Here is a 27,268-nt window from a genome sequence, read left to right as displayed (position 1 = left end):
GTGCAAGAAGGCCAACTGCACACACATGGGCATGCTACAGTGCACATGGCCAGGGTGGATGACATGTTTATCCATTCCTACAGCCAGCCACACACAGGTCTGAGAAAGAGGTCCTGAGGTCTTAAAAAGAAGCAGATACAGCCTAAGCTGAACATCACATACAGTCTTACTCCTCACATATTCCCCGGACCATAACGGCTACAAAAATCATTGCAGCACTACTACAATCAATTTACAGGCAGACAGGAATCCAGAAGAAACCAGACCAGCACCACAAAGCTTGGCTTGAGGTAGACAAACGAGATGACAAGCAGAAGTCGCCAATACATTATATATTACATGTAAAACCTGCTTAATGGGTATTTTGTGTCAGTTTTTCACCAGTTCCAAGGGATGGCCTTGCTCAATATGGTACGGGATGGCCAGGGTGAGGGAGAATTGTTATCCTTCATCAATGTAGACCATGTGAAGGAACACCTTGAGAAGCTGGACACCTTCAAGTCAGCAGACCCAGGCAGTTTACACCCCAGGGTACTTAAGGAGCTGGCAGGCATCATAGCTCTGCCGCTGGCACGGATCTTCAAGAACTCCTGGTGCTCAGGTGAAGTGCCCGAAGACCGGAAGAAGGACAATGTGGTGCCCATCTTCAAGAAAGAGAGGAAAGTAGATCTGGGGAACTACAGGACCATCAGCCTGACCTCTATCCCAGGGAAGATCTTGGAAAAAATTATCAGAGACCATTCTGGACAAACTGGTTGATGGCAACATCCTGAGGGATAGCCAGCATGGGTTTGTTACGGGTAGGTCTTGCCTGACCAATCTCATCTCCTTCTATGACTAGGTGGACAAGGGAGAAGAGATTGATGTCATATCTTGATTTTTAAAAAGCTTTCAATCTTGTATCCCGTGATCATCTTATAGGAAAACTGGCCAACTGCAGCCTCAGCTACATCACAGTCCGCTGGCTGGGGAATTGGCTCCGAGGTCGGACCCAGAGAAAGGTAGTTGACGGAAGTCAATCATCATGGTGAGCCATGACCAGTGGGGTCCCCCAAAGCTCCATTCTTGAACCTATACTTTTTAACAACTTCATCAATGATGTGGACATTGGGATCAGAAGCGGGCTGGCCAAGTTCGCCAATGACACTAAACTTTGGGGTAGAGCGTCCACACCCGAGGACAGGATGGTGGTCCAGGCTGACCTTGACAGGCTCAGAAAATGGGCAGATGAAAACCTGATGGCTTTCAACACCAAAAAATGCAAGGTACTCCACACTGAGAAGAAAAACCCACAGCATGCTTATAGGCTCGGCAGCACTACGCTTGCTAGCGCCACAGCTAAAAGGGACTTGGGGATCATGATTGACCACAAGATGAATATAAGCCACCAAGGTGATGTTGCAGCTGGTAAAGTGAGCAAAACTCTGGCTTGCATCCATGGATGCTTGTCTAGCAAATCCCAGGATGTCATCCCCCCACTGTACTCAGCCTTGGTGAGGCTGCAGCTGGAGTACTGCATCCAATTCTGGGCTCTGGAATTTAAAAAGAATGTGGAAAAGCTTGAGAGTGTCCAGAGGAGAGCCACACGCATGATTGGACAGCAGGAGAAAGGCCTTATGATGAGAGGCTGAGAGCTATGGGACTCTTCAGCCTGGAAAAGCGCAGGCTCAGGGGGGACCTGGTGGCTGCCTATAAGTATATAAGGGTTGTGCATCAGGATCTGGGGGAACACCCCAAGGGATGACAAGGTCAAACAGTCACAAACTCCTCCAAAGCTGTTTCAGGCTGGACATAAGGAAGAACTTCTTTACTGTCTGAGCCCCCAAGGCCTGGAACAGACTGCCGCCAGAGGTGGTGCAAGCACCTACTCTGGACTCCTTCAAGAGACATTTGGATGTTTATCTTGCTGGAATCCTTTGACTCCAGCTGAATTCCTGTCCCTGTGGCAGGGGGCTGGACTCGATGATCTTCCAGGGTCCCTTCCAGCCCTCATGTCTACGAAATCTATGAAATTTGAGCAAGGAATCAACAAATGCTTTCCACTTTAGTACCATCTGAGGATCTCAAAGTACTTTGCAAGCGTGATTTAATTTCACAGCATCCCTGTGAGGCAGCAAAGTATAAGCAGTGCTTTACAAACCAGGAGACTACAGACAGGGGAGTATGTAGCCAGCAGGAGGAGAACAAAAGCCGTGTTTTAGAATTCCAAGTCTGGGGCATCCACCTTTGTCTTGGCTGGGGGACACGTGCTTTGAGACTGGAGGATACACCAAACAATGGAAGGTGGGACCGTGCAGCACTGGTGCCCAGTGCGACAGCACAGGAGATTGACCTGGAAGGGAGAAGGGGAGAGGAGGCTACAATACCAGTCCCCGTATGACTGGCAACACACAGCACTGAATATATCACAATGATGGACAAACTCAGGGACACCTATTTGGGGTTAGGAACCACTGCTGTGCTCCATGGGATGTGACGGTTCAGATCCAACAGAAGCACCCTGGAGTGAATGCAATAATGTTAGAATGTAGACACACAAATGTGACTTGTCTGAACATATAAGGGTTCTGCCCCGGCTAAAGGAATGCAAGCATATGCCATAGAGTCTTTACATTATCTCCAACAGTTTGACTGATTATCGCATCTCTAATTCCAGTTTGCACAATGCCACACAGCACTTTCTTATTATGGATGTGCTGCTGACACGTACAGAAACTGATAAGATACTCAGACACAGGGCTAAGGAAGCACTCCACTTCCACTGCTATTTTCTTATACGGTAGGCCCCTGTGTCTGCAGTTTCCTCTCTGCCCTCTCTCAACAAATTTTTCCTAGCCTCCAAGCTAAACCATTCAAATAAATGAAGCCCCAATTCTGATCCGATCCACTTCTGTATCTTTTCAATCCCTTCCATAATGAATTATGTCATAGTTCCCCTTGCAACTCCTAAACCTCCCTCCTAATTCCACCAACCAGCCAGGGAATGCTTTCCTCCTTAAATAAATGCCATGGCCCTGCACGCTTACCCGTGCCTTCTAATCAATGTATGAGATAGCTGCACTTCAGTGGCCCGGCACATTTCTCTTAGAAAAGGCAAGGTACCCCGGGTGGCCACAAGGAGACTCCTGCTTACGCTGCTCTGATATGGGCAACAACTTTGGAAGCTGTCCTGCTCTTGATGCATCCTCTCCTGGTCAGGCTGCAGAGCGGCACCAGATGTGGCCTTGTCCTGCTTAGTCAGGTCAGATACTGGAAGAGCACAAGGGCTGGAAATCACTACAATGAAACCAGTTAATAATATATACCGAGAAGCTATTCTCCATGACATTTGTCTATATAATTCAGAAAGGGGAATCAAGCCCAGCTGGGCATTGATACAGATATCTGCAGACAGCTGGTGGATATTCAAACCAATTTCACTGGACAGTCTTAAAAGTGAATAATAATAATATTGTGTGAGCTAATGGCTGAAAATAAGGCCTGCACTCAAGTGCCACCTCCATGACTATATAGCACTTAATCTTTCTGTGTTTAAGTTTTTTTCATCTGTAAAAGATCATCAATACCCACCTGTAACAGTGGTCCCAACTCCTGTTACTGAGACTTAAGGCCAAGCAGCAGAATTAGAAAGTGACAGATACATGACACAGAGCAGGCAGCTCATTAAGTAATGACTGCAGCAGAACAAAGGACACTGACGATGTGGCCAATTAAGAGACCTGTAGCCTACTAGGAGGACCACCAGATTAGGTAACTGGGAATGTGGGGGTTTAGCTGGGATGTAGGTGGCCAGGCCTGTGGATAGCCCTTGAGAGGGGACAGGTTACCTGTCTGTCAGGTAGGGGCCTGGGTCAGCAGTGCAGGAAGCACTGGACCTAGTTCCAGGGGAGCTGAGAGAGGGGGGATCCACAAGATGCTGTCCAAGATATAAGGCAAGGTAAGGAGCCAGGATTCAAAGAACTGGTGCAAAGTTACAGGGAGAATACAAAAGCAGGACCAGGAAAGCCAAAGCCAGGGTCAGAAGTCAGGAGAACCAGGCAGAGCTGCGGACTTGAAGCTTGCTGGAAAAGACTGAAGCTGTGCCAATGTATACCTGCAACCTGAGGCTACAGGTGTGCATACAAGGGTAAGTGGCACTTAATGCAACCAGTCTGGCTGCAGAGAACCAGGGCAGTTGCACTGGCCAGAGATCAGGGGCTGATGTGGTAGTTTAGGTGTTTGGCCCAGCCAGGGATCCTTGATCAGAGACCCTGACAGGGAAGAACAAAGGCCCAGATGCTCCTGGGCTCAGAGAAGGAGCTCTGCAGAGCCTGGGGAGAAGGAAACACTACAGACACAGTCTCACACACAAGCTAGGTGATTTATGTTCCATGTTTGCTGATGCCACTGTTTGCCCCACAAGGCATGGACATGGCTGTATGGGAAGTAGGCCATGGAGGACTGCCCTGAGGAAGGTATTGAAGGTTGTGGCCCTACAAAGCCATAGTGGCGCCTGAGGAAGGCACTGTGAGAAAGAAGAGAGAGTTAGAGAGTTGAGAAGGTTTGCTGAGGGTAATAAGTATGTGATTCCACTGTGAGCGAGTCCCACAAACTGAGCCCAAGGGCGAGCAAGCACTGAGCCAGGCAGAAAAAGGAACCGCTCTGGTGGACTGTGGCAGCCTCTCAAGCTTACACCTTTATTTTCCATTAAAGATGTGGCAGGTGAGGATATGGTGCTACCCAAAAGGCTGGAGGGGAGAGAAGACACTTAGTGTGGACACTACACGGTGCCACAGCTGCCTTCAGAGGCAGATCTCATTACACCACCTTCCTAAAATGCTTTGGGATCTACAGCTGGACAAGCAGCTTATAGAAACAAAGCATTATTAGCATTACCTAAGGCTCACAAAATGCTAGGGAGACCTGCATGAGGATGCTCAACTGCAGACACGCTAGAGGGCCTATGCTAAGAGTTTCATGCACGCCTAAAGCTAGGCCCCCACACCTGCATTTAGACACCTGAACATATGACTTAACTTTCCAAAGCACTGATTTCAGGGAAAGCTGCAGAGCACTTTCAGGAACCCTGAAAGTCAGGCTGCTTCCTCACATGCCTAAATGTGACATCAGAGTTTAACACCTGGCAGCCATGACATGTCAGGTCACATGACAAGGCAACGACAGAGCTAGGATCAGAACTCAGGAGGTTCACAGCTGTGAATCTTCTGCTCATTTAATCCCCTTCTCTCCTGAAGGGTAGGGTGTTTCTACACTTCAGGCACAGCAAGCACTGCCCTGTTGCACACCTTTTTGCTAACCTAGTTGGATACTAAGAGCAGTCAAGCCATAGCAGCACGAAGTGCAGCAGAAGCTGCACAACCCACGCAGGACGAGGGGTGAAATTATCCTGCACTGAGCTGTGTAGCCAGACTTCTACCACAGGTCCTGAGTTGGGGCTTGTCGACGCTGCATGGCAGTCCAGCAGCCTGGCCAAGTCGCGTGGGAGTTGCCTGGGTTGTTCTGTGGATAAACCAGAAGTGGACCATGCTATAAGACTGTTAGAACAGTGGGGCAGTGGAGCAGGCAGCCTAGGGAAGCTCCATCACTGGAGGTGTTCAAGAAGAGGTTGGATAAGCACTGGTCAGGGCTAATCTATTAGTAACTATGCCTGTGCTTTACTATGGGCATTTCCCATGTTTCTGGGCTTTGCTGGTTGTTGCAGGGAATAAAGGGTCATACCAATTGCTGTATTTGGGGTCAGGAAGGAATTTTACCCCATGATCAGATTGGCATGGGCAGTGGGGGGTTTGCAGTCCTCTGTAACAAGGGGTGTGGTCCTCTTCCTTGGATCTCTCCAACCAAATTTAACCACCTTTGCACCAGCAGAACATTGACCACCACTGCACCCCTCCTTTACCTAGGGCAGGTTATGGCACTGTGCTTTGCGGTTGTGTGATGGAGGGTTGCTTGTGTAGTTCTAGTAATAGGTTAGATAAGGATTTGCTTGGGTTCGTTTAGATAGGGCTGATCCAGCCTCAGGCAGGAGGTTGGACTAGATGACCACCAGAGGTCCCTTCCAGCCTGACTTCTCCACGATTCTACAAACCTATCCCAGTGTGTGCCAAATTCCTCTGCATTCATCCCTGAAGAAGTATGGTGCACACATATATTTGTAGCATGGTTTTTCATAGAATCATACAAGTTGGGTCAGAAGGAACCTTGTAGATCTTCAAGTCCAATACCCTGCCAGGGCAGGAGAAAAACTGGGCTCAAATGACTCCAGCCAGGTAGCCATCAAGCCTCTTCTTAAAGACCCCCAGAGTACAAGCCAGCACCACTTCCCTTGAAAGTTTTCATATCCTGTAGCCCAGCTCCTACCTCCCCCCGCCCCTCCACTATGCATGTTACAGGAATTTCTTGTATGGGTCTCAGCACTGTGCTTTGTTTTTCATGTCAGATCTTACATAGGACTTGATGAACTGGCCCCTTGGCACAATTCCTGACCAGTTACAATTAAAAAAAGAAATTCAAATGTTTAAGCTTAATTTGCCAGACTTGTCACAACCCAGTCAGTCAGTCTCCCAGCCCCAGCCTCCCCACTGCTGGTATAAGAAAGGCTGCAGCACAGGCCCTGGCTGAGATGGAGAAAGCTCTGGTCTCCACCTAGGAAACGAGGTAAACAAACCAACCTGTCAGCATCGGAGCTGCCACTTGCTTTGTCTCCAGAGATCAGAGGAAGAGTTGTATTACAGGTCAGCAAAAGAACCAGCTTCTCCAGGGGTGGAGGAGGTGGGTGTTCCCAGGCTGAGGCCCTGCCGTCCAATGAAGTGGGAGAACTTCACAGCTATTAATAAATCCCGAGAGCAGAACAGTGTGGGTGGACCCTGTGCTCTGCCCTGCTGGATGATGGATCAGACTTTGGGGCTGGCGGCCCACTCTGTTTTTCTAAGTGTGAAGCCTGAAGCTGTAAAGGATAAAGCAGCCATCAGACCACTAACACTGGCCTTAAAAGATTTGCTGGCAGCCGCTCCTGTGCTTATGGGAATTCTTCCCTTTCGATTATGTATCAGTATCAGCTCCACTAATGCAAACCTACACCACTATAAGGTACAGTGATATAAAAGCACAAGGGCTTTTAATGATGGCATAGGCTGAGCAAGAGCCAGCTGCTCTGACTTGACTTTTCCTTCTGGGAGTGGCTGGGTGTGCCAAGCTCCTTCCACACAAAATGGCAGTTGTACTGGGCCAATTTCTTTCCTGCTGTAAAGCCGGGGGATTTTTACTGCTGGACCACTGCAGTGAGTCACAGTTTTATTCTATCCAAGGTTCACATTTCCTCTGCAATGACAGACCTGACACAGCTCACATTACACTTTGTCTTCAGGATTTCTAACACTTTTCTTCCACAGTTGTTAATAAAGAACGACCCAATGGAGAATTCAAGACGACTCAGATTCCTGCCTGGTATTGAAGTGGGATGGCTTGACTAAAGTCAGTGGGGGTATGGCTGTCAGCAGCCGAACATCTAGACCTAAGTTTTTATACCACCAACTGCATTCAAGCCTGCCATGTCTGGAAACAATTGTCAGCAACATTTTGCAGCAGCAGGCTGGAATGGCCCAGTGCAGGTCCCACATGGCAGCTGACAGTGGCATGGCATGGGAAAGCTCCCTGCCACCCAGCCACAGGGCATGCAATGCCCACACCAAACAGCCAAAATCCCAGTTCTACAGATTGGATCCAGTGGCTCCCTGGGCTGAATCCAGTTTACGGGCCTTAGGTTACTGATCCCCGTCTTAAAAGATGAAAAACCATGAAAACCGAGGAAATAGTCTCCTCTTATGCTGTTTCACTGTTAATGCTCAACAAGCAGATATACTCATGGCAGGCTAAGAATTACATGTACATGAAGGATAATAATCACATCTTAGGCTCTAGAAATGGGCACCAAATAAAACTATAACAATATAGTAAGTGCAAACACTACGCAGGTATGACAGGCCCCCTCTACATATGAAGGTAAAGATGCAATTGGAGTCTAATGCATGACCCACCTAATCACACCTCCTGCCATGCCACACATGCACGGTACAAGACAACTATAGGATCACGCATTAGATCCAATCGCGCCTTATTGCCAGTGTAGGGGGAGCCCAACCCTGAGCTTCCCCTGAATCAGTAAGAAGCAGGTTCCCACCGCTATGGGGGCAGCATGCCACACCTGACGGTATGCATGTGGCACAGCCAGGACTGAAAGCCCCACCAGTAGCAGGACTCTTGGCCCTGGCTGCACATGTGGGCTGGGGGGTTTCACACACCTCCGAGTCTTGGAGACTGTGGCCGCTGTAATCCCCCGGGAGTTTCATGTTGAGCATGGTGCACCCCTGTGGCTGGAAGCCCTGTTGGCTGACAGGGCTCCCAGGCGCAGGGGAGTTCTTGCTATACATGCAAATTAGAGCTTGACAGCAACCAGCTATAAAGTTAGCACATTTTCCAGGTTTAACTTTATAGTTGGTTGTAGCATTTTATCATGTGATAACTATTTTGTACATGTAGCTGGCCTTAAGGTAATTGCAGTTGACCAGTTCATTGCACAATACCTGTAACTGGTAGAGGGGGTCATAGTAGAGCAGTCATAGTCACTCCCATAGAGCAGTCATAGTCACTCCCATAGAGCAGTCATTGGGAGTCACAGACATAAGAGAGCAGTCCAGGACACAAACAGACTCATGATATCAAATGCTCCTGCAAACTGCAAGCCCAAGAAAGTCCATATGAAAAAAAATCTCACTCTATCAGAACAAATTCTCATTGACTAATATTCTGAATCCATAATACCAACTCCAGTAGCCTCCCAAAGGGAAATTAACCCTTTTATGAGGGTAGGAGATGCACATTGTCTAGGATCTCCTCTTATCTGGGTATCTCATCTATTCATGAAAGGGTGTGGACACGTGTATTTGAGCACTTTCAAAAAGGGCCGACGTTTCAAAAGGGCAGAGACACTCAGTTAGTTGCAGCTCAATAACTACTGGAAGGAGGAAGGCAGGGCAGTGTGGCATCTTACAGAGTAAGTTTTACTCTGTGCTACTTTGTCCTCACACATGCAGTGACCCACCAGCAGCAGAGTACCTTCAGGCACTAGACTGATTCAGCTGCGTTCATATTCAATGAATGAATGCCCCGAACATCAGAAATGGGCTTGGCTTCTGCCATGCACTCTGCCATTAGCAGACTCAAGCAGTGCTGTTTCCAGATACTGTCATACCCACAGAAAAGCAAATCCCTAGAATAATGGCATTTAAACTAAAAAATCCTGTGCAGAAAAGCTTTGTCGGGAGACAGGTCTTTGATGTACTCTGTGTTACTTAAGCAACTGTTGTAAAAAATAGTATTGGGTGTCATTTGGATTTCCCTTCCACCAGACAGGGCCCTAATCTGCAAGACAGAGCATCTTCAAAACCCATTACTAACTTCAACAGGAACTCGTGACACCTTGCTACAAAGGCTCAGCACGTTTCAGGATCAGACCCATAACAAGTACCGTTTGATACAAATGCAAATCCCATCCTTGAACAGGCATTTTGATCATTTGCTTTAAGCTAGGGAAAAGCACATGGGAGGTACTACCCCAGTGATCATGTTGCAGATGTGATTATGTAAACGAGGAGTCTGTCCGTCTCTTAACAAACATATTCAGCCTCCCACAGATCACTGAATGTCCCTCCTGCGTTCAACAATAATAGCGAACATCTTTCTCCAATAAAAGGTGATTTGCTAGGTTTTCAAAGTCAGTAACACTGCGGGTTTCCTGCTTCAACATCATAGATTCCTCTCGGCTATTCATTTAACATAGCAGCTTATTTATAACAGATTGCATATTAGTATTTGAAGCCATTTAGCAACTGCTTCCTCCCCCATCTTCAAGTCACTAGTTGACTCCACAGTTTTCACATACCACTGGCCCCTTTGATTTCCCTTGATTTCTTTCCCTGGGATCAAGGTGATCTATTTTTAGTCTACAGACGGGTGTAAGTGCAGAGTTGCTATAGAGACAGTTAACTGATACAAACCAAGTCCCACTGCAGTTCCTCAAGCTAGTAAATGAATGCCAGCCTAAGGGGGACAATGGTTCGGGGCATCCAAACTTTGTTTAGCTAAGGGATGAATTAGTAAACCTCCAGGACCGCAGGACGCACCTAATCCATGACTGCAGCCTTTAATGTGGATTGCAGCTTGTAGGCTAAGTGCCGGCATGAAATGCTCTCTTTCCTTATCTAAGTGGAGGCTGTTATCCCAATAAAATCCAGCTGATCCAGGGCTACTTATTTCGTTCTGTACAAATAGAGGGCCAGATTGTAGCTTGCCTCATGGCTCACCCTGGTCCACCGATTCAAAAGCAGCTGAAAAACCAGCTCAGCTGGACGTCTGAGGATTCATGAGGGGCTGGAGAACATTTGGGTGGGTGCCACCCCCGTCGCAGCACATGGCCCTTGAAAAGGCATGTGGCTGAAGACTTTCATGTCCAAGTGCATCCTGATTACTGGCCCAGCCCTTCGGGGTCAACTGCACACAGATATGTTTCCTCAGATGAACAAAACAGCCTACGTTTTTTCTCAATTCCTGTCTTCAACCTAGTCCTTCCACTGGCTTCTACTTTTATCCTCAAGGATGGCACAATCATTGCGTCTGATCATTAAAGCAAGAACCTTCCTATGTCAAGCCTCTACTATCTTGAGCAAACTTCCTCTGTCTCTCCATCAAACTGGCTTTTCATCTCATTCAAGATTTGAAAACGTTGCCCTCTTTCCTTGTCTGCACTGCTTAAAATCACAGACCATCTGCAGACGCTTCCTCAGCCTGATGAAAGGTGTTTGCCCCTGAAAGCTTGCAAAGAAGAATTTTTCCAACTATTTGAGTGGGTCTAATAAAAGCAATTGGATTTACCCAAGGAACCTTATCTGCTTAAACCTCACTCTGCTGTTAATTATTCTCTCTTCCTATATCACAGGAGCAATTCTGAATAGAGTATGGGGCAACAATTTGTGTGAAAGACTTGCCTGTCCTATACATCAAAGACCTGTCTCCTGGCAAAGTTTGACACCCCTGCCGTACAGGTTTCTCATCACCGGTGTGAGATTGTGCCAATAGGTGGTAACTGTTTTCTGACGTGATGAACATTTATTGAAGAAACAATAGGGTATCTCTAATTCTAAGTCTTTCCTGGTGCCCTCCTCAAGCTACAATCCCAGTAGCTTTATCAACTGAAGGACAGTAGGAAAAGGACTGAGTTTAAGAAGTGCAAAATCTGCACGTGGCTGTATGATACACTGCTCGGCTATGTCTCTCAAGCCAATTAAGGCTCTGTGACCTTTTTCTATACCGAGAATTCAAGCTTAGAAGCCATGACTGCCAGCAGCATGGCAATATCTCACAGACCCGTGCTGCATCTATGAATACTTAAGGCTTTATATTTGAAAGCAACTCTGTGGTGAGAATAAACGGCAGAGGTAATTTGGAGCAGTTGAATCTGACAGCTCAGACTTTCTTAGGAGTCCTTGACCTGTTTTCAAATTTGAACAGGAAGAAGAGTGAAAGCAAACTGACAGAAGTAGCTGAGTTCAAAAACAATCCCTAGTGTTAAGTAATCCAACAAAACGATAACTGTGTCCTTCAAACAGTGATCTGGGGCAGTTTACTGAAATGCTAAAAGGGAGGCGATGGTCCAAATACACTGATTTGTAATCAAATAAAGTATCTTGACACAAATGCTACTCACCTGTGGGATTTTAAGCTGTTGAAATGTCTCCGTTTGTGGAAAAATATTAAATTTGCTCCTAACTGCTGGTGAAACTATTTGTGATATGAATCCATAAGAAGGTTTTAGAAGTAAACAACGGGCTGGTGAAATACGTTCATAGCAAACACGACGCTGAGTTAGAGATTATAGCTCCTCAAGCAGCTATCCATGTAGAAGGGAGAGGCTTTGAAAATTACAAAGGGGAAGAAAAGAGCTCAACATTAAACTAAAGTAATAGGATGAGCCCATCAACTTGAACATTCATTTAAAATCAAACTTGGTTCTTGAAACACAAATAGTGGCCTTCTGTGTGCTGAAACCCCAGGCTGCCTTCTTCAAGCTGTGATTCCATGATAAAGTAATTTCTGCTTCATCTTCTTTGCACCTTTGAATATCTTCAGGCAAAAACAGCCAGATATTTGATTATATGATGTGGGTGTCTGCAAGAACAGGGGACTCAATCCAATGATCAAGGTAACCCCCTCCAACCAGTCTGTCTTTTGCCTCCATTTGCCATACCCCTAGCATGTAAGGAGGGCAAGGAGAGAAGGACGAATTATACTTAGAAACTGCACTGAACTAAGAAAGTCACTTCCCTAGAGCTCACAAGAGAGCGATGAAAAGTACTGGCACCGGCACAAAACCTAATGGCCCATCTTTCATCAATACCACAATGATACCACGAAGAAAGCTACTTATTATTTTATTACTCTTGAGTAGGTGAATAGTTTGTTTATTGCAAGGGTGACTGAATCTTATGGAATATCAGCTCTCCCAGTATGTAAAATGGGAATAATAGTGCTTTTCATACTGTTCATTTTCCTTACATAGCCATATAGTGCCTACAGCAATGGTTCTCAAATATTTCAGACTTGGGACACCTCTTCAGTTTTGAGGCACCTGTCAGAAAATGCTAGTTCTTAGTCCTCTCATTTTTTTGACTACAAAAAAATAATAGAGCAAGTCTTCTGTTGCAGAGAACTCAGAAAGACCACAACCCAGCAGAATACTTTTGACACGATGGAGTCCTATTTAAAATCTCTGACTTTATCTTGTGAATCATGTTTGCCCACAGTGCTAACATTGTGAGGCACCTCTTTCTGGTCTACACACCGGACCCTGCTCCTTGACTGGAAACACTAAGTTCACTGACATACAAACAATAATTTTTTTTTCTCTCACAAGCCATGTTGGGAAACTTCATTTTACTATGAAAGGACAAAGAGGGACCTACAAATTTTGTCTTTCTTCAATAAAACTGTGTGTGTGTATGCATGTGTCACTTTGCTCGCTCTCTCTCATGTGTCTTTCCCATCAAGACCTTTTTTCCATCTTATTCCCTCAAGCCCTCATTCTCTCTTTCCTTTCTCCCATCAATCTAGTCTTCTCTCCCCCATCTTTATGCATTTGACACTCCCTCTGGATCTAATGACAAAAGGATCTGAGCTGAGATTTTCTCTTTCTTCCACAAATAACACCCATCCTGCTGTGCTGAGCTACGTCATTTGTATACATGCAGGGTTTTTATAAAAAATGATGATGCTGATGGGAGTTATAAACGGAGATGTTTGTGGTGCTGTGCCTGCCTACAGGAGACCAAACCCTACTACTGACATGTAACCAGTCATCAGAGCCTGGCACCTGAAAGCCAGATCTGTTGCGTGGGCATCCAATACCTGGGACTTTCACTGAACCCCACTTCGAGGAAGCCTCCCCCTGCCTCAGCCAGGAGGAACGATTGAGTCTTCAGGCATTGTACAGTATATGAGGAGCGCAGGCTTATGAAATACAGAACCTGGGGGTCAAGCCTACAAACAAGAGTCTTCCCCATCGCTCTTTATTCCTGTATAGAGTCCCAACAAAACTGAGGAGTCCCATATTTGAATTTTACCATATAAGAAAATTTCCAGGCATGGCTGACTATGTGACACAGTGTCCAGGAAGCGTGGCATCCCGGGAGAGAGTCTGGGTAAAGCAGCAGGCACTGGTGAGGTTGAACAGCAACAAGGCTAAGCCCCAGACCGTTGCAAGGGCAGCAGCAAGAACATTACTTCTTTACTGGAAATAGTTCTTTATACAAGTCCGTCAATAATAAAGCATTGTGTCCACACCACAAGCCTCATCGAGATACTACAGACTGCCTGCAGCAGCTCACTCGCCCTCAGCCAGCTCAGTGGCTCTTCAAGCAAGACAATTGCCTCACCAGCAGCTGTGAGAGGGTTAACACCAGACTCTGTCCCTACTCTTTTTAGGCCTGGGGAGAAGCAGCTGCCATTTTGGCAGCCACGCCACTGTGTCTGCTTGCTCTATTCTGCCCTGCTTCTATTCCAGCCCGGAAAAATTAGCTTCCCTGCTTAAGGTACAAACCTAGTTTGGGAGCTGATTTTTGGGGGAAAGGCGCATGTGTGGTATGCAGGTAAATACAGTAAGCAGTAGGTAAGTAAGTATCAGGTCTTGGTTCCTCGACAGAAAATATCTGTTTTACTGCTGCATAGGAACAGTGCTTTTCCTGACATTCAAAGCACCTTCAAGTGAGAGCATTTCCACTGCTGGTGGGCTCCAGGGAACAGCATGGAGGAGAGTCGGGAGAAGCAAAACATGGCAAGAAAGGGGTTTCATACATTTTGGTGCAATTCATCACTGCTTTCTGTCCTAGTGACAGCCCGGCTCTGAGAAGCCTCACCGCTTCCAGGTCTCGGAGTTCTCTGTAATACAAGATTAATTGGCATTGATCTGCCACTGGTGGACGTTTTCTGAAATTGCTGTCAGCTCAGCAGACCATGAAAACCAAAGAGAAAAACGTTAACGAACTAACGTGCTTCTAGTCTCTGCTGCTGAAGGCTGGGGCTGCCTTTCCAGAGCAATGGGACTCCATTCTTCTGTTCTCTTTTATGTCCTTTTCCTCTGCATGCGGAGCACCTCACAACTGGGAGGTGCACTTTGCTCCCCCAGGAGTTCTGTTTTCATCACAGTTGCTGCCCTTTGCAATTATAGGAACAGCGAATGGAGCGAATATTCTACCGAAGGGCATCTAATGCACAAGGGCATTATCCACAAGGGCAGAGACCAGGTACCAAACCCTTGTACAGGCTCATACAGTGCTACCCTGGGCCTTGACCCATGCCCACTGCCACACTGCCTGGCAATTCCATCAGGGAAGGGCAGTGTGAAATGGTAACAAGAGTTTTAGAAGGAATGGGCAGCATGGGAAGCTCTCCACCAACACTGACAGCTTTGGAGAAAGGGCCCAGCCAGCTGCAGTCCAGCCCATTAAAGTATACCAGGAGATTCCAGTCCAACATGGTGCCCCAATTGCCCCCCCTCCTGCAACAGAGCCCAGTGCCATGGATTTGGCCAGCAAAAGGCTGAACTAGGTCCTTGGTTCACATTTGCACCATCGGTGCACTTCTAAATGCTACAGGCCAAATGTTCTTGGTCTCGGGCTGTGCCCATGACTGCTCTCTGACTTGTGAATCACCATCCCCTCTGGTAGGCAGAGTTCACATCTCTACCCACCATCCCAAAATGAAGTTGGGGAACTACAACATGGGACTTTACACAGACATTTACTTCGCACTCCAAAGCACAGGACAGCTGTAAACCCTGGGCAATGGTGCTTCATTTCCATGGAGATCAGAAGCAAGGGAATTTGCATGGGACACCCATAAGCATAAAGCCTACACAGGACTCTCTCACCTTGAGACTACTCTGTGCAGGTTACCAGACTTCAAGGCAGCCACTGGTGGATCTGAAGGAAGCCACTCAGAGCCCGTGAGCTCGTGTGCAAGTGCATTTGCGGTATCAGAATCAGACCCCTAGTTTTGCCTATAAGAGTACCTAGGGTAGCCCACCAGCCTGCATTCTTTACCACCTGCCACTTTGTACAGCCATTTGCATCCATGGAAAGTGAGACCAAACACAGCACAAGGCAGGGGAAAGTCAGGCCCAAAGAGCAGTGTTCAGACCTCTGGCAAGCTGCCCATGTTGCAGCCCTGTTCCCTGTCCTTCCTCCTTCCAGAGGTGCAGGACCTGGCATGTCTGTGGTAGGTTTGAGTCCAGACCTGCTGAAGCTTACTAAGGCAGGGAATAGCACAGACAGGGAGGCAAGGACCAGACTCCAGCAGCCTTGGCCCAAAACTAACAACCAGGTAAGGCTGATCAATGTGAGTGAGCGTGATAGAGCTCCCCAGATGTGTAGGTATCAGCAAAGGCCCTCAAAGCAGAGGTGATTCTGGCCTGGACAGGGCAGGAATACCCCATCCTTCGCCTGTGTCGTTCAATCCTTCACTGAACAGATGGTGCCCTTTAAAGGGCAAGGACATTCGTACCCTCTCAGACAAGATATCTTCTCCTTGAGGAAGCCATAGAACAGAGCTATTTACAACACACGAGGCTGTTGCCAGAACTAATAACTAGGACAGTCATAAATTTCCTTGACAAGGTGATGCAGGAGCAAGGCAAAGTTCAGACAACCCCACTCCCCACAAGAGCCCTTTCTTGCTGCTCTAGGCCTCTCTCCTGCTTCCTGAGTCCTGCACTAGCTTCCCATCTTGTGGCCTTGAAGCCCCAGTGTCCCCACCTTGTACTCAAAGCTCTCCCTACCTTCATCCCCATTCCTTCTCACTGCTCTGTCCCACTACTCTTCTCCCTGCTCCAAGCCCAGTGCACTGTGCTCTGGCGGAGACCCCTGCGGATTGCATGCTCACCCGAAGGGACTGTAAAGGTCCCATAGCTGGGCAGCTGAGGAGTCCTGTTGTAATGAACCTGGGCCCAGCTGCCCAAGACTCAGCCTCAAGCCCCAGGTGCAGGTAGTCAGGAGTTAGCCTAAGTCATCCCGCAGGGCTACAGGAAAGGGCCCTGCTCATAAATGCCTTTATAAGCCCAGAACAGACGGAAGCAAGCTGTCTGGGAAAAGGCTGCCATGCTGTGTTTCTTGCTTGATCTGAATACCCTGATCAGCCCTGGCTTCTGGCTCATCTTCTGGGCTCTTCAGCCCCTGAGTCCAGCTCCTCAACTCCTTAGTTCCTAACTCAGGTTCCTCAGCTCCTGACTCCAGCCCTTCAACCCCTTGGCTTCTGACTGGCTTCTTGGCTCTTGGACCTTGCCCTTGTTATCCAGGTGACCCACCCTAACTGCCTATGTCCCAGGTCCCTTACACCCATCCACTAGACCAGGCCTCGCCCCAAGGCACACTTCTCTCTGGGTACAAGTGCTGGGACCTATCAGTCCTCAGACTATGTTAGTCCTAGGAACTCTGAAGATGGATCCTGTAACAAGGGTCTGAGCCCCATTGTTTTAGGGTCAGTGACTTCCAAAGCCAGAGGTTCCGGGCTAGAGAGTCTTGCTCTCTGCTCAGGGTCAGACCGATGGCCATACTTGGGGTCAGAAAGGAATTTCACCCCATGATCAAACTGGTATGGACTGTGAGGGTTTTTGCCTTCCTCTGTAGTGAAGGTCATGGACCTCTGCCTGGGACCCCCTGAGCACATATTGACAACATTTTATAGAAGCAGGATGTTGGCTGCCATGGTACCCCCGCTTTATCTGTGGCAGGTTAGGAGGTTAGGTTTATGTTGCATCAGGTCTGACAGTAGTCTTATGAAGAGTTTAGATTATGATCTGAATGAGATGGTTTGGCAAGAGATGATCCTGCCTCAGGTAGGGGTCTGGACTAGACGACTTCTGGAGGTCTCTTCCAGCCCAACTTTTCTATGACTATGCCCCTCTGTCGCAGCGCACTCAGGTGCCCTGCGCCTGAGAGCGGAGACTGCTCTGGGGAGACCTCTAGTGGCAGAAAGGGGGAGGCTCAGCTGCCAGTCACCAGTCACCAGGGCTGCACAGGTGCTGCTTGCCAGGGCAACTGGTAAAACCAGCTGACCAGGAAGGGGCAGGGCTTATCCCTTCTTAAGCCCAGGCAGGAGGCCAGGAAGGCAGTCCCTCTCCAGCAGCCGTGGGAGTAGGGACTCAGCTCAGACAGACAGAGGGGAGGACTCTGGCCATGAGAGCACCCCCTGGTCACTGCTGAGGTTGGTGGAGCCCTTCTTCCCCCACTCTCTTGCTCTCTAGTAGGGAGTAGATTTTTGTTCGACCGGATGGTCTAGTTTTTATGTTGTAGCCCAGGGGCTTTATGTTTTATGTTTACTGTTTTAACCGGAGGACTGGGTGAGGCTATTAGGGGTGGAGGAGGTCTCATAGGAGCTCCACGGTAGTGTGGGGCCTCCTGGCGCCGGAGAGGGCACAGCACTGTTAGGGGGCACATTGGCCCCAGCCCAGGAGCCCTGGAGCAAGAGGGGGCAGCAGGGAGCCCCAGAGCGAGCGAGAGAAGGGGGCAGCAAGGAGCCCCGGGAGTAAAGAGGAGGGCCAGAAAACAACAACGCCCAGGTTAAACCACGTCAGCTCCATCTGCGAGGCTTGGGCTGTGGTGTAGGGGAGGAAAAGGAGCCAAAGATAGCGCCCCCTGTCACCAGGGTGTGGAAAAATGGGCAGCTTCCCGCTAATTACAACCATCTTCTAATCAAATAAGATCAAGGCATGGCAGGTGAGTAAGCAGGTGGTTGGCCCACTACAGGAGGGCGGAGCCACTCCCAGAAAGGCTCCAATATTGATACTACTGTCACACTGTCCCTTCCTTAGACCACTTGTGGAAAGAGGCCAAGAAACACCAGGAACTCTGGGCTCAGTTGAAGACCAGAGGAACAGGGGTGCAAACCAGAATGAGACTTGGCCAGTGACACCTGGCATGGAAAATGGCATCCTGGAAGCCTTGAGGATTCTCCCTCTTCTGTACCTTTACATCACTATTGAGGAAAGAAGCTTCTGGGACTGAACCAATCCTAGCAAGAAACAAAATGAGTTCCCCATGGTAAGCAAGGTGAGCCCTGCATGGGCTCCAGTTCACCCAGAGCCTTCCCACATTTTCACCAATGCCACCACTTTAAAAGTGCAGAAGCAGACTGCTGCCATCCATTCTCTGACAGCAAAGAAACTGGAAAGAATGCCTGGCCCACGCTACCAGACCTCAAGGGCCACGAAAGGCATCTGTTGCAAATGCAGTCAAAGATGAGTAACAAATACTTGACCCCAACATCTGCTGAGACCTCTTGTCTCCCTTTAGAGTTGCTGGGGCTGAATGATTTTCCAGGGGTATTCAACACAGGCCTTGTAGATACAACCAGGTTTTTTTAGTGAAGATTAATTCAGCAAATTGTGAAAAGCTTTTGTTTTGACATTTTATTGCAATAAATTAAGGCAGCCTGAAAAAAAAGAATTTGCCTTTGTAAATATTAGCCCACATTTGGAAGAGAACATTTTCTGCTGGGATCACCGGAACAGAAACTAATCCAAGGAAGGCAATAAAATATACACACTGTCTTGTTGTTTTCCTGCTCTTGTGATCTAAGGTCCGGTTGTGGGAAAGCACCTGCAGCCCTTTGCTCCTGAGGAAACTCAGACATAGTGAGCAAGCTGGGGCTGGGTTTTAAATATCGATAATAGAAATTCTGCATAGTAAATATGCTCCTAATTCTGTCTTTGTGCCACCAGGGTGGGCTACATGGCAAGATTAATGAGAGCAATTATTGGAAGCTGGTAAGGACTCGGTTGGTGTTTTATAGCTTGCACTCAGCTTCTTCATGCCACTGAAATCTTCCCATGTATTTTAGTTAGACAGGAAGGAGGCAGTGCAGGGAGCAGGAGATGTATCCTTTTCTGCATTTCTCCCTTATGCTGTCTCTCTAACACAAGTCCAAGGCAGGAAGGTTTTTATAGCAACCGCTATTGCGGCAGGATGAATTATTTTCTGTGCAGGAGGATTAACGCTGGCTGCTTGGGATCACAGGGAGCACTGATGCTGGAGTGAGCCTGTATGTAACAGGTGGCCTGCTGCCAGCCACCTGCTGCTGGAGCAAGACTGCGAGTGTCCCCCAGAACCTGACTGAGCACCCTCATCTCACTGAGGCTAACCGTGGCTAAAGCGGGAGGCACTGCCTGAAAGCGTCGTATGCCAGACTTAGAGAGCACATACCACACACGCTCTTCCCTGTCTGGGAGCCCAGGGGGGTCCCTTGACAGCTTAGGAAGAGTCCCACTTTTTTGTGGGCCTCTATAGTCTCAGTCTACCTTATTGCTGTGTGATCGGCAGCAGCATCTCTCCCTGTGCTAGACTCCACCTTTTCCCCCACTGTCGAACTCCCAAACCCGCTGCCTCATCACATACACAAGCCTCACACTAATGTATCCTCGCCGAGCCAGGAGTGTCTCTCCCGATTCAGTGGGGAGCAGAATCAGGCCCATTCCCTCAGTCACGCAGAAAGAAAACAATGAATACTACTGTTGAAAGAGAGACTAACATCAGAGCAGATGAACTTAGAGGTTGGGGACACACCTTGAAACAATCAGCCGGAATATACTGATAAAAGACGGCGGAAGGCTGACACACTTACACAGGCACCTCCATACAAAATCCATATGCAGCTCTCACGCTGGGTTTACACCAAGTGCTTCAGTGCAGTTAGTGCTGAACTGTAGCACAGTGAAACCAGAACTGAGCTCGGCACAGTGAATCGACTGGCCCCACTGAACTCCAACCTTCTCCCACTGACTCCATGTGATATTGCCCACCGCGCGTGGCGAGTTTCTATCCCTTCTCTCAGCAGACTTGTGCTTTCCTACAAAACATACCGTGCACAAAATAACGGTGGCTCAGCAATGCCGGTAAGTCATTCCAACATTCCTGAATTATAGCTTCTGCTGTTCGTCAGGTGGAAGTCAGCACAGAAGCTATTTCACTTTCCGAAGAGAGTGCATGCCAGAGTGGCGGAGGCATGCCAGCCAACTCACTCATCTCTGAAACTTGTTGCCAGGTTTGGTACTCAAACAGAACTCGTGCTATACCCGCCCTCCAGCACGCACACACAGACACGCACACAATCGCCAGCAACCATTAGTGTCTTACAGAGGTTGGTCTTAAATTAAAGATCCAACATGACTCTACTGGAAAGTGCAGTCTTAAAAGGAGAGGGCTTAAAAAAAGAGGTCACTTCTAGCACGTAATAGAGTTTTAATCTTCCACAAAAACTGAAACGCTTAACATTTACCTTTTCATTCAGCAAATACGTCATTCAAACTTTTACTAAAGTAACACTAGAGTTAATTTTCTGTTTTCAAGGAAGACAATCCCCAAATGTAAAATTTACAATCCAACAGCTCCTTTAGGATGAACTTCACAGTTTAGAATAATCTGAACACAGTAAAGCCACTTGGAAAAAAATAATCTGGAAGATCAATTCCTTATCTACTGGTTTAGATGCATATACTAAAGACAATAGCTTAGTTTAGCTTTTCATGTCAGGTGCCAAACTGTGTAAACATCCCCATAAACACCTAATCACAGCAATTACACAATTGAATCAATGGCATTCGGGAACAGAAAGTTGCTTTAATGCTTTATACTCAGACAAGCCCTGTTCACAAAGAATAATCTGTCCCCATGTTGATGGTTAGCACTGTAGTTTCCCTACCTAAAAGGCCATGAGGTTCAGACTGGCGTCTCTCAGAGCTTTTGCACTGGTCCTTCCGTTTCTTGCTTCCTCTAAAACTGCCAAAACGCTTCATGAGCTGTAGTGAGCACCAAAGCAATTGCAGCTGTCAGTCATACCCGGGATTGAAGAAGGGAGAGCGGATCTGAGCAAAAGGTGGAATGAGTCAGGGAAACAAGGAGGGCAGGTGAATAAGTCAGGTCAGCAGGCAGTCAAGGGAGGCCAAAAAAAGTCCCAAAAGTCGACAGAAAAATCACGTGTCTCCAAAAAGCCTCAGCTTGTGGAATCCTGAAATGCAGCCCCAAGGCAAATCAGTTCATATCTTCATGGCAATAAGCTCCTAAGTGGCCCGGTTCCATGTATAAAGCACTCCCAGTTGGAACACCTACTGGACAGTAACCAGTCAGTGAGTATCTGCGGATACCAAGAGAGGTTCAAAAGCCTGTGGTGCTTGCAGCCACTGGAGCTGCAGCTCTTAGCCTTAAGCAGCCAGGAAGTTTCAGAGACTGAAGCAGAATTTCCAGAGTGGATCAGCTTATGCAGAAGAGGTCAGTAATGGGCTGATAAGCTCCCCCCTTTTAAAAATTACTCAATATGCAAAAAAGGCACAAGCCCTCTTGAAGGGAATTGTCATGTGCAGTTCTGCATGATGTCTCTTTAAAGAGACTGTAAAAGGAAACCACGCTGTACAGACAATTCTTGGCACCAATTGGTCAGGGCATATTCACATTGTGACATGACATCACACAACTATTTTGATTCATGCGTCCTAGGTCTTTACAGGGACAGGATAGTCTGGCTGCTGACTGATGAGCTAAGAAACGTCAAGCCCCTCGAGGACTAATGACTAATGGGAATGCAGCCCTGCCAGTCTCAGCAAGGGAGGGTGATCATCTCTCGGAAATAGGAGACTGCACGCGGGCTGGGGCTTTTCTGTAACAACAAACCCTCTCCCCACACAGCCTCGTACTGTACACAAGAAACGCCTGACAAACCGCCTGCCCTCCGTCAGTGCCCTGCTCAACGTGGAAAAGGCTGCGCATGACCACTGGCTCTCTCACACATTCATCGGAAAGCTTTCTAAACAAAGTTACCGAGCAAGACACAAAGCCGAGATCTCTATGCTACACCAAGGGACAGTGCTTGACTTGGGGCCTCTAGGTTTGGACTTGTTTTTTGTAGGGAAGGGCAGGCCGTTGTGGGCTAGCTCCTCAGCAGGAGTAAAACAAACAGCTCCAGGACCCTGGGTGGTGGCCAGGTCTGCTCTGAACATGGAGACCCAGCACCAGTGGCACCTGCTTTGTAGAAACAACCCGATTTTCAGTGCCTGCACCTCTCCTACACTCCACTAGGTGCTCAGTGCTACCTGGCACCCCCTCCTTAAACTAACCTTGTCCTCCAAGCCCTTCTGTGAGACCCAGACAAGAAATTCCCCAAGTAATGACAGTGTCAGTCAGGGGCAGCTGATGTTAGCAATTTTTTTTTTTTAATGTAACTGTTAAATTAAAAAAGCAGCAAGCCCGGGTTGCACGTGTGCCTGAATGTGGCTGCCCCATGTAACCCCCTGCTCTGATCTCAGTACCTTCTTCTTCATCATCACATGCCATAACTGCATCATCCACACTCATGCCTCAACTGCAGTGTTAACTCCCCTGAGGCAGGGGCCGTCGCCCAATGTGCCTGCGTGGTGCTCAACACCATGGGAACTGGGATCCCAAGGCTCTACCAGAACATTACTACTGTATTATGTCTTCTTCATCGTGTCTCCGATCCAGCCTTTCTATGTGGTCCGTTCCCAATATTCTGCACAGGCCACTGCTTCCGGTGTTGAAGTTGCCAGATCTTGAGGGGTGCATTGCGGTGCTACAGGGCATCTCAGAAGACGATCCATGGCTTACTTCTCTTGACAAACACATTGGTTGGTTGCATAGAGGCCCCATGATTTTGTGAGAAAGTTGCATCTTCCAAGACCTACTCTCCATATTATGTATGATGAAGATAAAGTGGGAGGTGTTTGGACAGTGACTGAATACAGACACTTGCTGTCCCGGCCCTGCACAGTCAGATAGTTAAACTATGTCCAAGCAGCTGCTATGTATGCTTCAGAAAGACAACTTAGAGGGAAATGTATGTGTTTCTAAGGGCAGAATCCAGGCCCATAACCCTAGAACGAATTTGAGGGAAGAGAAGAGAGGAGAGCTAAGGAAACAGCTAGCCAACAGGCCCCAAGTTTAGACTAAGTGAGCCACCCTGGGTTTCCCCTTCCTTACAAAATGATCCCTCTCTCTCCTATGCCCTGACTACAGGCAATGACTTAATGTCATTAGAGACAAAAAAATTTAAATCCCTTTTTAATGAGATAAAAATTGGTTTCACTGCCACACAGAGACAATCTTCTCAAAGTCCATATGGACAGGAGCCAAGAATAAATACAAGCACTGACCTTTTCATGCAGGGCCACTGCACCAAGGAGGCTCCTGTCCCCTAGCTAAGAAGAGCAGCCAGGCCCTGCTGGTTTTTTCCCCACAGCTCTTAGAAAAGGAGGCAATGTCATTTAACAACAGATTCCTCAATAAGAAACAAGAAAGGACATTGTGCTAGTATAGAGCATATTGTATCTGTGAGAACCGCTCCTCTGGAAACATCAGGAAAAGTTTAAATCAACAGCCAAGCTTGGAGAAGCTACAGCAGAACTGCAAAGTTTTCAACAGGCTGGAAACTCAAACCACTTATTGACTGCAATGTACAGAGACTCTGACCCACAGCTTGCAGGTTGGCAAATGGAGTTGTACCATGTTACGTCTCCAGAGGCACCGACCTATCAAACTGGAAAAATAAATAAATAAATAAAACCCTAGGGAGGCTGATCCTGAGTGGTCCAGAGCACCAGGGCCGGATTAATGCATAGACAAACTAGGCACATGCCTAGGGCCCTGAACTGCAGGGGGCCGGTTCTTCCCTTTGCAGCAGCAGTGCAAATGGCCATGTCCATCTCCCTTCCTTTCCCTTCCCCTCCCCTTTGCCAGCCTTACTGCAGCGGCAGCTCCAAGCCCTGCTCCCCATGGGCAGCAGTGCCAGGGGTGGGGAGGGGGGTCTCAACTGGCCCAGGGCCCAGGAATTTGTCCGCCTAGGGCCCGCTAAAGGGTTAAGCCGTCCCTGCAGAGCATCCAACTAATTGGGTGCTCCCACTAAGTTACAAGAGGGAGACATTGGATCAGGTCATATGTAAAACAGAAGACTTTTCCAAGGGTTGGTGCAAGGATATTTCTGACAGAAATGGCAGGACATGGTGAAATGTTTCCCTGTCATGGTGGGCATAGAAGCACTCTGGCTGTGTACATGCAGAGTAGACCAGAGGCCTAACTGAGTGGGAGCAACTGGGACAGCAATCCTAGATCCTACCGTTGGGGAAGGGGGTGCAAAAATAGCTGGTGCAGTAGCTGAAGACATTAGCCATGATGGCAATTCATTCCACTCCACACTCAACCGGTCTCCAAACATATCTTGGTCGCTTCCATTAAAAATTTCCCAAAACTCAAGCTTCATCTGGCTCTTGCTTAGTTCCTGGAATGGATAGCAGCCAAAAAATGATTTCTTATTGGAGCTGCCAGTGCTGTGGCCCATCTCCCCCCAGCCAGGGGACACTGCAGGGGGTTTGGGGAAAGGTCAGCCTGCAGCCATCTTCTGGAAAGTCAACTGGAAAACTTGGAAATTTCTGTCAAAATAACACATGTTTGGAAAATAGGAGGCTCCAGGAAAGCAAGTCAACATTCTGGCTAACACAGACCCAGACAGTTACAATAAGAGAAGTACCTTGCCTAAACTTGGCCTGCCCGCCCTTTGAATGACTGTTATTCAATACAGCCGTAAAGGGACACCAGATATGCAAGAATACTGCACACCAGCTACATCTGGGCTTTCACTGACCTTCAACCCAACGTGTGAAGATGGGTTCAACTCCCTTTGACTCTGGATCAAGCGGTGTAATATACTGCAGTACTTAAGGGAGGGGAATGTATTATTTCCCTACAGCTTACTGGCACATCCTTTGGTATCCAGAAGCTAGATAGCTTTTACTGACTGCTTGCCTAGCAGCTCCTCTGGCCTTCATGACCCCTGTGGTGCAGGCTTACAGTATACTGCTGAGGCTGTGGCTGCATGCATACTGAGGACTGCAGTCTCCAGAGCTGACAGGCTCTTGCCAACAGATTTAGGTTGGAAAAATATGACAAGTAAAACGGTATAATAATATTTTCTAAATCCCGAAGTATGTACTAGTCTCCTCTGCACGTTCCAAGCCACAGCTTACTGCTAGGCTATTTAATTCCACCCCTCCCGGGGCTATAATATGGACCAGCAGGATGATCAATAGAAGTGAGGGTAATGGGGAGCACTGGGCTAGGGGTGACTTCTAATCAGTCAAAACCTGCATTCCTGACTCAGCCAAAACACCCATTTCATATATTTCATAGACATTCGGACTGGAAGGGACCTTGCAAGATCATCAGCTCCAGCTCCCTGCCCAGGGGACAGGAAGTCAGCTGGGGCTAAATGATCCCAGCAAGATAGGCATCCAAATGTGTCTTGAAAGTGTCCAGAGGAGGGCAATAAAGGTCAATGAGTTGGGACTGCAGGACATTCAGATTGAGCTAGACAAAGCCTTGGCTGGGATGATCTAGTTGGGGATGGTCCTGCTTTGAGCGGGGGGGGGGGAGGGGTAGACCAGATGACCTCCTGAGGTCCCTACCCAACCCTAATTTTCTATGACTCTATGGTCCCATACTCATAATAAGCATTGCTATTTCTTAGCATTCCACAGTAAACTGTGCTGCACAGCTCCGCAGCACACAAATTGAGTTACTGGGTTTTTTAAATGAAAATTATCAATGTTGAAATGGAGCTGTTGTTGCAAACAGTTCAATCAGGCTGCGTTTAGCTTCAAAACAGCACTTGATCTGATAATACCATCAAATCTATTGTGACTGACACAAACCCAAGAGGTGCCTGGGAGTTCCTGACTACGAGGGAACACAGCTTGATGCAGGCTGCGCAGAGGTTGGTGAAGACAGACAAGTTTGTATCAAAATCTGCTTTCCCTTTCTGTTTTCTTTCTCTTTTCCTTTTCTGCTTCTTCCTTCAGTCACCTGGATTTGGAATCGCCAGATAGACCCATCCACTGAGCTTACATCAGTCAGTCTCACTGGATGTGGCAGAGCAGAATGAAACATCCCTTTCTATTCAAATGGCTGGAAAAGGCTCTCAGCCGCCACTGAAGTGTGGACAAGCTATTGCCACTGAAGGACTAGCAGCAGAGCAATCTCCAAGCAAATAACAACACTTGGGATGGCTCAAAGCGGAAAACTGATATTCATGCAGGGCACTTCAGTAAAGCCCACAGCCCCACCACCCCAAAGCTCAGGCCTTAAACGCTTGATACTACAAGAGAAATCTCTGGCACTGCAGGAATGACCTAACTGAAATGAGATTGGCCCAGACTGGCAATCTCTGAATCTCGCAAGAAGTCAGAAGGATGTTAATCCCCAGAAAAAAAAAAAATCAATACTTTCATTTCATCATAACAAGATGAAGGAATCTCTTAATATACAGTGTCCTAAACACCACAATGAGGCTCTATGCTGACTTGAAAAGAAGAGGAACAGACTGAATTATCAACATCCCACTCTAAACACCCACTTGCTCCTTGGAGGCCGCCCAGTAAATTAGTGACCAGGTACAATGCTGTTTAGCTTTCAGCCCAAGCTGGTACAACAAGATGTCACAATGTGGTAACAGCAGTAACATAGCTCCAGACAGACTCAGTATGGATTTAACCCTGCAGCTGACACAGATATCACAAAATACAGTATTTGCAGGTAAAAATACTCACTTGAAGGGTCAGAAAAAACAAAGTTGGAAGCAGTTTCAAAATCCTACACCTCTCCCTCTCCACACA

The 27,268-nt window shown here is 47.7% G+C and overlaps 1 protein-coding gene across 4 annotated transcripts in view; it reads right to left on the bottom strand.

Annotated features, from left to right (window-relative positions):
• Positions 1-27,268, bottom strand: part of PRKAG2 (protein kinase AMP-activated non-catalytic subunit gamma 2) — a 333,890-nt gene that overhangs the window by 162,882 nt on the left and 143,740 nt on the right. The window contains exon 1 of one of the 4 annotated variants that reach the window (XM_090047731.1): positions 21,298-21,831. The exons of the other annotated variants lie outside the window; for them this stretch is intronic. Within the exon in view, the coding sequence (XP_089903857.1) occupies positions 21,298-21,391 (94 nt within the window). The 5' untranslated portion in view covers positions 21,392-21,831. Of the gene's footprint in view, positions 1-21,297; positions 21,832-27,268 lie in introns of those variants that run through there. 4 annotated transcript variants of the gene reach the window in all.

This window comes from Crocodylus siamensis, chromosome 5 (assembly GCF_052110815.1).
Source record: "Crocodylus siamensis isolate JL-2025a chromosome 5, ASM5211081v1, whole genome shotgun sequence".
NCBI classification, from domain to species: domain Eukaryota; kingdom Metazoa; phylum Chordata; order Crocodylia; family Crocodylidae; genus Crocodylus; species Crocodylus siamensis.
Note: the sequence above shows the minus strand (reverse complement) of the source record. Positions and strands in the feature narration are given on the sequence as shown.